General features: G+C 49.7%; 1 protein-coding gene across 2 annotated transcripts; it reads left to right on the forward strand.

Moving 5' to 3' along the window:
• The first annotated feature begins 119 nt into the window (after positions 1-119).
• Positions 120-15,290, forward strand: VIPAS39 (VPS33B interacting protein, apical-basolateral polarity regulator, spe-39 homolog). Of its 2 annotated transcripts, XM_075030085.1 has the most exons (20): positions 120-226; positions 367-459; positions 965-1,067; positions 2,371-2,514; positions 3,499-3,537; positions 3,881-3,945; positions 7,142-7,198; positions 8,146-8,238; positions 8,909-8,942; positions 9,387-9,489; positions 9,578-9,605; positions 9,791-9,864; positions 10,426-10,501; positions 10,800-10,934; positions 11,475-11,516; positions 11,913-12,002; positions 12,399-12,485; positions 13,029-13,118; positions 13,441-13,545; positions 13,819-15,290. In XM_075030085.1, the coding sequence occupies exons 2-20, from the start codon at positions 367-369 to the stop codon at positions 13,837-13,839; spliced, it is 1,479 nt and encodes a 492-aa protein (XP_074886186.1). In that variant the 5' UTR covers positions 120-226; the 3' UTR covers positions 13,840-15,290. The 2 variants fall into 2 exon arrangements, with proteins under 2 accessions (XP_074886186.1, XP_074886187.1); XM_075030086.1 differs by lacking the exons at positions 120-226; positions 13,819-15,290 and having other exon boundaries at positions 252-459; positions 13,376-13,545.
• The last annotated feature ends 295 nt before the right edge of the window (positions 15,291-15,585 follow it).

Here is a 15,585-nt window from a genome sequence, read left to right on the forward strand (position 1 = left end):
CCGGACACCGCACCGCCGCGCGCGGCCCGCTGGGGCTCGTAGTCCGGCCCCGGCGGCAGCGCGGGGCACGCCGGTACTCGTAGTGCGCGAGCGGCCAAACGGCGGGCCGGGCCGCGGCGGGGAGACTACCCGTCCCGGCGTGCCCTGCGCGGCGGCCGCCCGTCTCCCCTGCCCGGCCGCGCCCTGCCGGTGGCGGTGCCCGGCGCGGAAGAGGAGGCGCGGGGCGGTGAGCGGGAGCGGGGGACGGCGGGAGCGGGGGGGCGGCAGGGCCGGGGACGGCAGGGCCGCGACCGCGAGCAGGGCGCAGGGGCGGCGATTCCCCTGAGGCAGCCGCTCCCCTGAGGCAGCCGCGCGGTGCCGTTGCAGATGAGCAGGGCGAGGGCGGACGAGGAGGAGTACTGGCACAGCTCCAAGTTCCGTGCCTTCACCTTCGACGACGAGGATGACGAGCTCTCGCAGGTAGGGTCCGACCCCGGGTCTGCTGGGGCGCCGCGGCCCGGCGTCAGACACCCCCCGTCCCCGCCCCGGGCAGGCCTCTCCGTGGCCGTCTCAGCCCAGGCCTCGGCCCCGCGCTTCGCTGAGGGTCTGTGCTTCGTGGGTGGGGTGGCCGCTGGCCTCCTGCCCTGCGTGGAGGCCACCAAGGGCTCCCATCTCGCCCCCCACGGTGGCCAATCCGAAATCTCATTAGGACCGTGGTTCCTCGCCCGTGCAGCAAACTGCAACTCCTGCTGGTTGAGCTGTCAGCGTCTGTGTAGGTGTCGGTGGCCTTTGGATTCCCAGCGGCGAGGAAGGGCTGCTGTGTCTGCTGAACACCTACAGGTGTAAAATACCTCCTCCAGAACAGGCAGTGGAAACCGAACAAGACGTATTCAAAGCTCTGAGGGAGATTGTTTGAAGGTAATAGGTGACGAAGCGCAGTCTGCAACACTGGTGGTCTTTATACAAGCTCTGCTTTTGTCCATAGCTAAAGGAATCCAAACGGGCTGTGAATAGCCTTCGGGATATCGTCGATGATGATGATGACGACGACCTTGAGAGGGTCAGCTGGAGCGGAGAACCTGTGGGAAGTAAGTGCAGAAGTACTGCAAGTTATTCTTCAGACAGAGGGAGTTTAAAATTACCGCTTAAGTCATGTCATTTAGTCAAGGTCAGGAGTACTACTCCCCATCTAATCCTGCATATCTAATCTAATTCTAGTCTGCTCGGGTCACATTGTGAGCCACTTGATTTACCTGTGTGGATCCACTGAAAAGAGAGCGAGCAGAAGCCCAAATTACATAAAGTGCAGACAAGTGGAGGGAATTCACTGTGTTTTTCCCAATGTGTAGCCCAGCTCGGAGCACATATTTTGGAGGTTATGGCTTGATATTCATCATGCTCTGCTGGCCTGCAGGACTCTAGGTGATATTTTCCTTCACACTGCTGCCTGAAATGGCACCATTTAAAGTTCTCTGTGCTTTATCCCCACAGCACTTTAAGGAGATATTCTGAGGTTTAGTGTGTGTTTATAGACTGACTTTTATGCTTGAAGTTTGAAATTAAATTGTAAGCATTAAGCAAATGCATTTCTAGTGATGATGGGAGCGAGCTCATGACCCACGCATGATGCTGTCTGCTCCGCTTTGGACTTCATGGCCCACAGAATATGTGGCACTTGCTAGCCAGTGCCAAACAGTGAAAATTTACATTTGGATCATCCAGAGGACCTTTAGAGAGTCTGTTCTTCTTGTCCTATGTGGTAGCTTCTCCCTCTGGTTCAGGCCGTTTCTTTTCCCACCCAAGGTCTCTACCTATCTGCTTTTTTGTTCTATCACCCTGTCCTAAAATGTGTGTTGTGCAGCTGTGTGAAAAGAAGGGAAAACTGTGTCTCAAACAAGCAGGAGGGAGACATATGCATTGTTGCCAGCAGCATATGCACATTGATAGCTGTTTTGTCTGTTGGAGAGAAAAACTGTCTTACTTTTCCAGTGTTCAGGAAGGTATGCTCTTATGCTTCTGTAATTTGAGGAAACCCAGGGATTCTCTGTCTTGCTCTGTACCTTTAGAGCAAGGATATGCTTTAGCCCACGGAACAACATATAAATGTTGGGTGGTCTATGCATTTTTTTATATAACCATAACCAGCTGTACAACATTGCTGAAATCAAACATTTCTGGAGGACAACACACAACCATTTAACAAGCAGTATTACACGGGATTGGGATTCTGTGCACTGCATCTACTTAGTGCTGAGGGTTAAAGTTATTTGGGATATGCTAGTGCAGAACTGAGCAGGAGACACTTGGTAACATTCCTGCCATGCCATAAAACCATTCTTTACAGACTGTTTTTCTCTTTCTCTGTCATAAATGACCTCTATCTGCACTTAGGTATCTCCTGGTCAATCAAAGAGACAGCATCCAGCAGCACTAGCTCGCTGGAGGGCCGAGACTCCAGCCTACAGAAGGGCTCTTCCTCCTATGCTGCTTTTCCCAAACAAGTTTCCTCCTACTCCCTAAGCAGCCTATTCAAAGGTGAGGTTCCTCATACACAATATAGACAAATGGCTTTTCCCTCAAGAACGTCAAGGGGTGATTGTGTTATCTTACATAAATTGTTTTCTCTTAAGTTTACTGCAAAACAGGGAAGCTCTGATCTCTCCTGAGTGTGGGAGTGTATCTCTCAATGGTCAGAAATTGGAGGCTGTCTTGTGCAGAAGATCACGTCTTCTTGTGGTATGGGAGGGGGCTTTGGAGATTATGCCTTCTTAAAAGCCAGGTTCTCCAGAACAGCAAGGTAGAGCACAGCACTGTACAGCAATCCGTTTGCATGGTGGAAAAGAGCAGGCTACAAAGGGACTGGCTTGACCCATGTGGGCCTCAGTACTGTAGAGAAGACAGGTTGGTTATCCTTTATTTGGAGCTCAGCTGGCTGCTGTTGATGTTGTAGTTGGTTCAGCAAACACATGCTAGCAGCAGTGGTTTATGGGGAGAGCTGCACAGCACACCATGGGGAGACTTACACAGCTTGCAAGAGTTCAGTTCTGTTGTCACACAGCCAGACAGCAAACCAGCTTTTACTTTGTCTCTCTTTCTCTGGGGTGTTTTTTTGCTCTCAACTTTGATAATACAGTGATAATGAAAGGCATCCAAATTGCAGCCCTGGTGAGCAAAGCTGTCCGTGTTGCCATGGCCTAAGCAGTGCTGTGTGCTTGAGCTTCTGCTCTGCAGGTAGATGAGTGAATTCAGGCTCTCTAACCTCTCCTGGTCTCAGTAACAAGAGGACAGATAGGGCCAGGGTGTGATGTGTTTTGTGATACCACAGACAACTTCAAAGCGTTAGACTGCAAGCAGGTGAGACCCAGCTATGCCAGTGTAGTGTGAATCACTATACAGAGTGGCTTGTTCTACAGTGGCATAGCTGCAGAGCACTGGCTTGCAGTCTAGGCTTGTGTTCCCTCTGCAAGAGATGTTGCTGCTGAAGAGACAGTCTCTTATGAGTGTTTGTTTTGATTTCAGGACGAAACAAACTTCCAAGTTTCCAGTCCCTTTCAGACGGTAAGTTTTGAATCCCAGCCTCATTTTGGGAGAGGTGCAGATTTATGTAAACCAAAGCATTTCCAAAAAAAAGGCAAGTGTCATCTTCCTTATGTTGCAGAAGGGGAAACTGAATCATGGGTTGTCTGAAAGTCATTCAGCAAAGAAGGAAAAGAGTTGGCGTGATGGTTTGGGGTAACCTGCTTATGTAGAACGGATGACTCTTGGGTTTAGAGCGGCTTTGTATTGTCATTTGGTGCTTGAGCTTGGGTCTTCTACCATGAAAACCAAGAAAACGGCAGTTTTGGAAGTGGATGTGAATCAGGATTTTGATGTGCTACTCAGCTTTACCTTTCCCTCTCAGCCCTCTCTGACACAGGAGTTAAAAACTACACCCCAGAGCTGCGCAGACCGAAAGCTGAATACAAGGTGAGCAGCCTGTATTTGTAGTGTGCTGAGATCAGAGTACTGCCAGAACTTCCTACTCTGTTGGTTTCATGGGAAGTGATTAATCGCCATTTGAGACAGCAGAAGGCAATGCAGGGATTAGGACAGAGAGCTTCAAAATTCAGCCTCACAGTAATTTAGGTGTTCTCTGCTTTTGCTCAGAAGCAGGGAGCTTTGCTGGGGGACTTAGTTACTTCTCCTCCCAATGAATGGTCCAGCAGTCTTTGTGAAAAGGATTTCTAAATAGTGCTTTGCCTGTAAGCTGTTTTCATGCTGGGTCAGATGAACTGGCATCTGTTGTGGTTTAACCCCAGCCAGCAACTAAGCACCATGCAGCTGCTCACTCACTCCCCCCCCATCCAGTGGGATGGGGGAGAAAATCGGGAAAAGAAGTAAAACTCCTGGGTTGAGATAAGAATGGTTTAATAGAACAGAAAAGAAGAAACTAATAATGATAATGATAACACTAATAAAATGACAACAGTAGTAATAAAAGGATTGGAATGTACAAATGATGCTCAGGGCAATTGCTCACCACCCGCCGACCAACACCCAGCCAGTCCCCGAGTGGCGATTCCCTGTCCCCCCCCCTTCCCAGTTCCTAAACTAGATGGGACGTCACATGGTATGGAATAGAATACACTGTTGGCCAGTTTGGGTCAGGTGCCCTGGCTGGGCATGAGAAGCTGAAAAATTCTTGACAATAGTCTAAACACTACTTAGCAACAACTGAAAACATCAGTGTTATCAACATTCTTCACATACTGAACTCAAAACATAGCACTGCACGAGCTACTAGGAAGACAGTTAACTCTATCCCAGCTGAAACCAGGACAGCATCACATGTGCTTTTTAAAATTTTTGGATCTAAAGGCTTCTAAATTTCTTGTTCATGAATCACTGGGACAGCACAGAGGGAGTTGCACAGAGGCGGAGTTCCAGTTGGCAGGAATGTTCTTCTCCCAGAGAGGCACTGTTAGGTGTTGCAGAACCTAGTGGATTTTGGGACTGGGTGGATTCCTCCTACTAGGTGCAAGGTTGTGGTTCCATGTCCTCAGGTCCGGCCAGTAACAGGACTGAGCACATATTCCCAACAGATTCAGGCCTGCTCAATACTAACACAGCTGCCCACACAGATTAACTCAGAAACCAATGCCTTTACTAACAGACACATAAACACACAACACTTAAGCCTGATCCTGAGCCTTCTTTCTGTCTGACCAGGATTGAATTACACTAGTGGAACATACACACACTCTATGGGTCTCTCCAGTAGCTGGTCTTAGACATCCAGTTTGTTTTGTGGCTGAATCCCAGACCCTAGTCTCGTCCAGTGGCTGGCATCTGGACCCTTGAACCCCTAGGGTTTGTGGTACCATTCCGTTTCCTGGTACTCGAACTGCTTATTCTACTCACTGGCTCATTGAGCTTGAAGTTCACTAGCATTCATATGAACACATACACTTGGAATAGAGAGCCCACCCACACAGAAGGTGGTTAAATACAGAATTTAGTGAGAATATAAGACAGACTGCAGTGATCCATTGCAGGGCTCAGTCAGACAGGCACACTAACTAGCCACTTGTTTAAACTTGGCTGGCACCCTATGGCCATGTTTCCCCTCTATCTTCCCATGCTTGTTCCTGCTCAATTAATTTTGATCCGTCTCTTTCCCTGCTTTTTGTCTTTCCTCTAAACTTCCATAACAAGCTTCACACATTTACACAACCCTCTTAAAACATCCCAGGATTTTTTTCCCCCTGTGTCTCATACTAAGTCCTGTGCCTCTTTAGGGTTGCATGGTGTCTGGGGAAAGTTTCTTTGGTTTACTCACCTTGGAGGGATTTTACACAATGGAAAAAACACCTAACCTATCTCATTTGGTGGTGGCTTGGAGTGGCCAAGTCAGTGTGCTCAGATTATGCTGATTAGGTTATTGGGTTTTCTCCACCTGTCCTTGGTCACCTGATCCTCACCAGGTTGGTGTGTTTATGTTGATTAGCCATTAATCACATAAGGTAACAGGCAGCACTTCCTGAAAGCACAGCAGAGTAAATAAGTGTGCCCTGTTGTGTTCTGTGCCTGGAAAGGCAGTGAAGTGGGAAGGAGAAGTGTTGTACAGCCCCTTAAAAGCAGGCAGGAGTATTGTAAGTGGGGTGGAACAAAGAAGGGGAAGTTAGTGGCAGCTTTGCAACAGTGTCCTGACAGTGACAGGCTGAGGAGCTGTCTCTGGCCAGAGGTGCTGGAGGCAACCCTGGTGCTCAGGACATTTGACACTCAGTTATACATTGGCTTGAGAGACTCATGCGCAGTGGTCCCCTAATGGGACTGGGTCAGCTGCCTTTTTCTTTAGATTTGGACTTTCAATAAATCTTCAATTAATTTAAAATTCAGTGTCCTCAGAGCTGGTTCTGGTTACTCCCTTTCTCTGGCTCTTTTGAGGCAGAAGGCTGAATTACAACTGCTGGCTTGAGTGCCTCACAAAGACTTAGATGCATTCTTGGAGTCTGAGTTCAGGAGTGGCTCAGGCCACTGCCACTTTCATCGAGTGCTTCTAGATTGTAGCCTGCAGGCTGCAGGGGAAGAACTTTGGTCATTGCAGCAGCTGTAGCTTACTACCTTAAGATGGTCTTGCTACAGGCTTCAGTGGTCTTGTCACATTGTACTAGTTCTGTGCAACTCTCCAGGCACTTGCCTGGGGCTGTTGTCCCTGTGTTCTCCACGCTGCTGTGGAAGGCTCACCAGCAGAAGTCTGTCTGAATTGTAGCAAGAAACCAACTCTGTCCCCCTCAGTTTGGGGTTTGTCAGTTTTGTGTATGTTTTGTTTGTCCTTCTGAAAGCAACATTGGAACTTTAATTTGCAAGGAGGACAACCTATTGAAATGCACTTCTTACAAATGATATGATGATGGAGCTTACTGAGGCAATAGAAAGACTCTGTGTTAACAACTGAGCCTCGAGCTTCCCTCCCTGCCGTCATGCAGGGTCTGAGGGCCCAGCATCTGCACCTGAACACTGTACTGATCCTACTAACAACCCCCCTGGAGCAGCTGAATGATAAGTCTGAGAAGCTACACATGGGCCATCACTGATCCACCACAAGTGGAAAGCAGCTTGGGGACTCCTGGCATGATCTGGCCTCTTGAGGGTCAAAAGCTCTTTGTTTTTCTTGTGGCAGGATTACAGCAGTGATTGGAGCCCCAAAGATACGGTCAGGCGAATGCAGAGAGGCAAGGTAAGGACTTCCCACTCCCACCTGCTTGCAAAAGACGGAAGGTGTGTGGCCCCTAAACTGCTTTGCACTTCCCTATGCTCCTGGCTGTTCCAGGAGCAGGGAGGGGATCCATGTTGCTTGCGGCATCTAACAGCAACAGTGCTCTGCGTGTCTGCTGCTTTGCCGGGTGGCAGTGCTGGGATGACACTAGCTCAGGAGCAGCAGGAGACCTTCAGGGTTTCGTTGCATTGTTTACTTGAGTCATCCCCTCAGCTAGGCTCTCACAGGAGCTATCTATACTGCTGTGTCCCTTTCTACCCTTTCTGCTCCCTGGGGCTGGGTTTATGGAAAAAATCCAAGGGTGTGGGGCTTTACTTCCCTTCTTAGTTGGTTACAAATGGAGGGAGGAAGACAGAAGCAATCTTGATTACACTGGACCTGGAATCTTAGTATCTTAGTCTCAGGTGTCTCAGTTTGCAGTGAGCATGCAGGGAGCTCGTGGTTTTACTCTGCACATGTCTTCTCAAAGGCTGGGGTGAACTAAAGGCTGAGAGAGGCCACAATTATATTGTAAGAAGGGAGGAAGAGTCTTGCAACTCTACTTTTCTGGTCTCCTCCATGGAAAGGGCCCTGCAGAGTTCCCTCCTCCTGTCCGGGCTGGTGGTTTGTGGTGTGCAGGGAAGTTTTGCTTTGTTACAAGGGTGTTTGTGCTGAATGTACAATGTCTGCTGTCCTAGCGTGGGCAGTAGTGAGGGCTAACTCTGCAACTCCTGTGGACAGATTCCCAGGTATCATGCAGCATATGGTTTCAGCTAAATGAGAAGTTCTCTGCTGGTTGGGAGGACAGTTACTCATGTTGCTGTTGCTGAAGGGCTCATGGGGGAAGAATAGGTAGTACCTTCGGGGTTGGTTCAGCCTGGGGATTGTCTGATGTCCCATATGCCTACTTATACCTCTTCAATCTCCAGGTCTGCTCTCTAGAGAGATTTCGCTCCCTGCAGGACAAGCTGGTGCTCTTGGATGAAGCTGTGGCAGGGCATGATGGAAATGTCATTACAGCTGTGAGTCCTGCTGGGGCCATATAGGGCTGGGACTTCCTGGGTGATCCCACAGAGGGTGCTTGTGCAAATGCAATTGGTTGGCCACCTAATTGTGCAAGATGGGGGGTTGTTCTTTACTTAAAACCAAGAAGTTACTGAACAGTGTCAAAGCTTAAGACTGGGAAGTTCCATATTCCTGCTGGCTTTCTTGTCACTCTGCAGAATTCATGTCAGGTTAATAACAAGGAACCTGAACCTTCAGCCTTACAGATCTTTGCAGCAACTTCTTGAAGGCTGAGGTTTAATCTGCTCATTGCAGCACAGAAGATTTGAGGGGCCTCTCCAGTTTATCTGGCTTCCAAAGCATCAGGCAGCAAATGGGACTGTGTCAGAGCTTCCCTCTTCCAGATCTTTAAAGCCTTTGGATCTCTCATGGAAAGGTTTTTCTTTGTAAATTTTGGTCTCACTTACCTGAGCTCCAGAGTAGGAGCTTAGGCAGGCATCCAGGCAGCTGTGACCCTGGCTCACTGCTTGTCCTGTGTCTAGTGGGTAGCAGAATTCAGTTCAGTGAGCTGTGTCTTCAGAGGCCCTTTGCAAAAGCTTCCCCAGGCCTTGACCAGTTTGCTGTCTGTCTGCCTTAATTCTGGTGAAGACTGATCTGGTCAACTGAGAGCTGCCTCTCTGCTCACAGGTCCTGATATTCCTGAAACGGACACTAAGGAGAGGTAAGTGTGACTGGGGCCGGGGTTTCTAGAGTGTGTTTTAGTTAAGGGCAGAGGGACTAGTTCTTTCACTGGGTGCAAGTCACAAAGAGAGCATCTGGGGTATTGCTGCTTTACTGAGCATGAAATATTTTTGCAGCAAGTGTAACATGGGAGGGGGGATGGTGATGCCCATGAAGGCCCCAGAGAGGGGCTTTAAGTGCTGGTAGGTGGTCGTGGTGATGGGGTGAATGAAAATGAATCTGTAGGGGTAGCACACTGCTGTGAATTCAGCTGGCAGCCTGGTGAACGGGCTCCTCTGTGCTCTAGCCTCCAAGACTGCTTTAAATGGGATAAGGCTGTTGAATCCTGCCAATGGCTTGCAGCTCCATGCACCATGCTTAGCCCCCTCTGGCTTGATAGTACTAACTTAGTCTACCCACCTGTACATAACTCTCTCTCCTGTAGAGATCTTGTTTCGGGAGCTGGAGGTGCGGCAGGTGGCCTTGTGTCATCTGATCCATTTCCTCAAAGAGTCGGGTGAGCAGAAGTTTCTTCTGGATCTGCTCAGGTGAGGCTCTTGCCCAGCCTTGTGGCAGGGCTGGGCACGCTGCTAGGAACCTGCCTCCAGACTAATGCTTGCTGATTCCCTTTTGCAGGTTCCTAGACAGGACTGAGGAAGTTGCTGTAAGTATTCCCAGGAGCAGACGTTCCATTTCCTCAGTGAAGAGGGAGTGTAGTGGGCAGGGGGAGGCTGGCTGCAGGGTGTCTGGTAGTCAGGCGAGAGCTTTGCATCCCCATTTTGCCCTCTGGAGTCCTGTATCTGCCAAATCCATGAGAACAGACTGTGCTTCTTTTCCCTCTCCCTCCAGCTGTCCCAGTACCGGGAGCATTTGAGCATCCAGGATGTAGAAAAAAGGAGGGAATTTCTGAAAGGCTGCATTGGGTAAGAAAAAATGCAAGAGGGTGGGAGGGATGTGGGTGCTTCACAGAAGGTGGCAGTAACGAAAATTAGACCTCTATCCCAGTGCCACGGCTTAGGTAGTTGGAGAGTTGATGTTGGTTTTGCCTCAGTGGGAGTGGTGTGTTGTGGGCACAATGTAGACCAGAGAGGAAGAATTTGTGGTGATCACTAATCCAGCATCGTTTGCTGCTTACATGGGGGCAAAGATGCTTCAGGGACCTTCTGATCATCGACTGTTCAGGTTGTGAAGGATGAAAGCTTGGGTGTCTGAGCACTTGAGGAAATGGGTAGCATCAGCTTTAGGTTGTTCTGTGAGAGATGCCACATAATTTTTCCTTCTCTGGAGCCTGTCTAGGAGAGAGACAGTTGGAGAGGGCAGTGGGGCAGGAGCTTGAGTACCTACTAGCCACTCGGGCTGGGGAGAATGGGAGGTGTTCCCCACATCTCTGTTTGTGGGGAGCATGTTTGTTGGAGAACAGCATCCTTCTAAGTGTACTGTGTTAAGAGCTGCTGACAGTGCCTCCTTCCTCCATATCTGGCCAGGCTGCCATTTTCAGCTGAGGATACCTCTCACATCCAAGACCATTATACCCTGTTGGAGCGACAGATCATCATTGAGGTATGAAATCTTCCCTACTGGTCAGGAGATGACTGGGACTAGCTGCGAGATCTCTATCTGTCCTTAACTTATACCACTTTGGATCTAACCAACCTGCCCTGGCTAGTGTAGTTTAACTGCTGTCCAAGCTGCTGTGCCAGGCATATGTGTGAAATACCAGACCTGAGACTTTCATGGCATGTTGAGGCTGTGCTTGTGCGTTGCTATCACATCAATCTCCCCAGTTTTTTAACCCACAGCTGAGTCAGGCAGTTGCCCTGGCTCATGTTCACCCTCTCTGTCTTTCTTTTTTCTGCAGGCCAATGATCGGCACTTGGAGACGGCTGGGCAGTCAGAGATATTTCGGAAATATCCTCGCAAGGCTTCAATTCTCAACATGCCATTAGTGACCACCCTCTTCTATTCCTGTTTCTACCACTACACAGAGGCTGAGGTGAGAAGGGTTACATTTCATCCCGGTAGCCCTCAATATGTGGGGTGGTTAAACTGGGACATGTTAAGGAAAGAAGGGGAGGGAGGTCATATGTCATGCCTCAGAGAGACCTAAAGGAACCCAGCTCCCCTTGTCCATCTGGGACCAGTTTGGAGTTTTCTTTTGTGCTCTAAGATGGGACGTTCAACCTGGGACAGCCTGTCATGGAGTTGCCTCCTAGAAACCACTGTCTTTTACTTCTGGCTCCGAGGAGCCAGAATTGGCCCTTAATCCCATGAGGCTGAGGTGTGTGATACTGGTCTTGGAAGTGCTGGAGGTGCACCAGTTGAGGATGTAGGGGAAACCAAACCAGAGAGCTAATGGGGTGGGATACTTGCTCTCTTCTGCCAGTTGTTTCCTCCTGTGGCACTGACATGAGCAAAAAGCAGTAAAAACTTGGGTAGATTCACCCTGTTCGAGGCAAATGCTTTACAATGGTTGTCTGAACCTCTCCTATGGCCTGCTCTGCTGAGTTTGCACTGACTTGTCTGCTTTCTTTAGGGAACGTTCAGCAGCCCGACCAACCTGAAGAAAACATTTAAGGTATGGAAGTCTCCTGCTGTTGTGGCAGCACTAGCTGAAAATGTGGGCAGCCAAATTGTATTTAGCAAGGGGGCTGGGTAGGAGTTTGAGGGGCTCAGAACTGAGATGGGGGGGAGCATGGCATCCTTCTTGAGCAGGGCCATTCTGAAGGCTCAGAAAGGCAAGTGGTAGCCTTGTGGAGGCTTTCACTTGGGTGCGCCTCAGCTGCAGCAGCACTTGCAGATCCCCACCTCTTGCTCTCTACAGCGCTGGCCCTGGCCTCAGGCAATATCTCACCTCCTTCTCTGGCTGTTGGTGTGGGTCCTGACAGGGCTAGGGGCAGATGCCATTCCTGTCCAACCCATACAGGCCTTCTGAGTTGTGCTAGTGCTCCAGCTGCAGCCTTCTACCTTGCAGATTCCTGATAAGCAGTATGTGCTGACTGCCCTGGCTGCCCGTGCCAAGCTGCGAGCGTGGGATGATGTGGATGCCCTCTTCACCACCAAGGTGAGCTGTGGAAAGCCTTGCTGGGGGCTCAATTCCGAGTACTGATAACTATTGTGGATAGCTGGCTTGTTCTGGAGTTACTGGACAAACTGGTTTTATTTCAGCAAGGCCCAGCACCTCTGCTGCACGATGTTGCAATACATTCCTCCTCTCCCTTCCTAAGACCTCTGCAGGGCCTGGCTTGGCTGCAGCAATACCGTCAGAGAAGGGAGCTGTCCTCATTCTCTGTTACCAAAGGGTTTGCAGCCAACCTGCGCTCAGCCACTGTATGAAGGGCTCTGTCAGTGGTGCGTGTGGTGGCTGGTGGCGTGTGTTGCTGGCACTGGGGAAAAACATTTTCTTGTGGCTGGAGGGATTGCCCTTTAGCATTAACATAGGGTTTGGCTCTCATTTCAGAACTGGCTGGGCTACACCAAGAAGAAGGCACCTATTGGTTTCCACCGAGTGGTGGAGATCTTGCAGAGGAACAATGCTCCTGTGCAGGTGAGCAAGGAACTGCTGCATACGTCCTCTTGCTCTTTGTTGGGATCTGCGGTGTGAATGATTCCTCAAGTGAGCTGCTTTCTAGCTGGGAGCAAGAGAACAGCTTGCCGAGCTGCTGGCTCTGCAAGGTGGGCGCAGCACTCATCTGAGTGACCCATGCATCAACAGGAGGTGTAGGTGGTAGTGAAGGCTGGGTCCTACGTCTGATTGCAAGAGGGACAGCAGGCCTAGAGCTGTCTGGGAGCTCTCTCCCAACAGTGTATTGCCACCTTTGTTTGCTACATTAACTTCTTATGCTTAATCTGGCTGCCAATGGTTAACCCGATCCATAGGAACGAGGTAGCCTAGGACTCTGAGCTTTGTGAGCAAAGCTTTACTGCCTCTGGGATCCTGAGCAGTCTTGTCCTGGTCACTTGTTGCCTTAGGAAGGAAGGGGTCAAGTCTGTGTGACCAGTAACCTTGAAAGGTTTTGTAACTGGGGTGAGAGAATGATGCAGGCGGTACCTGCAGAAGGGAGCTGAGACACTCTTCCTTCCCTCACAGGTGCTGCAGGAGTATGTGCGCCTGGTGGAGGATGTGGAGACACGGTTGAACCTCGCCACCAAATACAAGTGCCATGATGTTGTCATTGAGGTAGGTCCCTGCTGTGTGTCTGAAGAAATGGGACAAGAGCCTGCTTTTTCTCCCTAGCTTTCCTGTGGTCTGCCATGTGCCACTTGCTGTCATGTGCCTGGTGGGGTTTGTTTATCCCTGTGGCCTGGGAGCAGTGATATGATTCCCAGGGGAAGTCAAGTGAGCCAGAAGAGTGGGTCCTGGTGTTTGTGCTGTGTGGAATTGTGCCATGGTGGGAACATGAGGGGGGATTGAAGAATTGTCCTGCTCATCTACAGGGCACCATCTAACCGTGGAAGTGTCCTCTTCACTCAGCTGGGTGCTGATTTTGCTGTTTATCTAGACATACAGGGATCTAAAGGATCGCATCCAGCTGACAGCATATAAATGCAAGGTGGAGCGAGGCTCTGCAGAAGAAGACAAGATAAACAGCATTCTCAACAACATGGTAAGAAACACCTACTTTTTCTTCCAGAGACTCTCATCAGAAACGGTCATAGATTAGGTGTAAGGGCATGGCTGTCCTACATACTTTTTATCCCTGCTGGGAAGCTAATCTTAAGTTTGGGGTTGCATTTAGTGTAGGAGTGAAGGGTGAAACTGATAGAAATAGCACCCTCTGGCCATAGTTGTCCTTCTCAGGGAGTGGGACTCACTGACTTGGCCCCTGAGGGATCTGTGTCCAGCACTGATGTTAGTCATGTCTTGTTCTCTCTTTTAGCAAATCCGATGGAAGAACTGAGCACCTGTGAAGCAGCCTGCTTGGCTGTTGCCAGTGAAAGAGGAAACTGCAAAACCCAGTCCAGTGCCAACAGAGCAACTCTGTTACTACTCATTGCATGATCAACCTCCGTCAGTGACAGTGGGTGCCCGTGACTTGTGGGACAGTGGCATTCAGGCTGGTTGAAGGCAGCTGCTCTAATGTAGCCGGTGAAACCATGGTACTGATCCACCAGGGTTGATTCTTTTTGGAATCTGATTCTCTTTGACTTGGCTGTAAGCCAGGCATCGCTTTTGTTTATGGAGAGAAGTTGCTGGGCACAGCAAGGTTATGTTTGCTGTGGGTGGTGCCTGGGCTTATTCTTGCAAGAGGAACAGGTCAGTCACACTCAAGGGTCTCTCCACCAAACAGTGCTGACCAGTCCGTGTAACACTCAAGCTGGCTTGGGCATCACCAGTCACAGCTGTGGCTAGAGTAAAGCCTACTGGACTGTGTTCTCCCTGCATCAGAGTGTGTTGGAGGAAAGGACCAGGTGCACCTTAAAGCTCATTTTTTTTGTTGGTTTGTTCTGGCTCACCTAGGAAAAGAGGTGTCATATGAACTCCTGCAGAGAGCCAGGACAGCAGCCTCTGCCAGTATCCTTGTGCTGGCACCCTGCAGCTCTTGGAAGATCCCTTTATCAGGGAAGAATAGGCACCTAGTGTGGAGCTGGTCAGAGCCCTGCTGCGTTGGATGTAGAGCGAGGAGGGACCCCTCTCAGTTGGCACGAACCTGCTGGCTTCAGCAGCTCTTTTCTCTGAGAGTGTTATGCCAGGAAGGATTGAATTGCACTTTCTCAGAAACACAACTCCTCAGGCAACTGCTGGCTTCATCCTTCCAGACCTCACTTCAATTCCTTAAATAAACCTGTCTCTTTCTCCTTGGGCTGTTTATTTCCTTCCCACACTGAGCACTTTGTCAGTCTGTGTGCTAATCCTGAGCAATTTATCACACCTCCCACGAAGTGAGTATGCAGGGTGTTTTCTCATGTCCTGAAAAGCACAGTGCATGTCACCATGGAGTGCCTTTGCTTGCAACAGTACCTTCTTTCACACCTTCAATGCCATCAGCACAGATGAATTAATTTTAATGTTGTAGGAGAGTTTGTTGCCACACACAAAGGTGAAGGTTGTGTGTAGTGATGTACCAGTCTGAGGGCAGGTTTGGGTTCCAGCCTCCCTGCTGCACTGTGCACTCTCAATTTTTTTTCTGTTGGTGTTTGTTGTTTTTTCTCACATAATCCTTTAGGTTGGAAGGGACCTCTTGATCATCTAGTCCAATCCTGCTCAAGCAAGGTCACTTGGAAAGGCAGACCAGGACTGTGTCTGTTTGGGTTTTCAGTATCTCCACAGCTGGAGACGACTCAGCTTCTCTGGGGAACCTGTTCCTGAATTTGACCACCCTCACAGTAAAAAGATGTTTTCTTGTCTTCAGATGGACTCTCACGTTTCAGTTTATGCCCACGGCCTATTGTCATGACTGGGCACCACTGAAAGAGGGTCCCTTTTCTTCATTCCCTCTCATCAGATACTTGCATGCATTGATAAGATCTCACCCGAGCCTCCTCGAGGCTGAACATTCCTAGCTCTCGGCCTCTCTTCATATGAGATATGTTCCAGTCCCTTAGTCATTTTAGTGGCCCTTTGCTGGACTCTCTGGTATGTCTATGTCTCGTTTGTAGTGAGGAGCCCAGAACTGGACACAGCACTCTGGATTTAGAGAGGAAGG

This window comes from Buteo buteo, chromosome 6 (genome assembly GCF_964188355.1).
Source record: "Buteo buteo chromosome 6, bButBut1.hap1.1, whole genome shotgun sequence".
NCBI classification, from domain to species: Eukaryota; Metazoa; Chordata; class Aves; order Accipitriformes; family Accipitridae; genus Buteo; species Buteo buteo.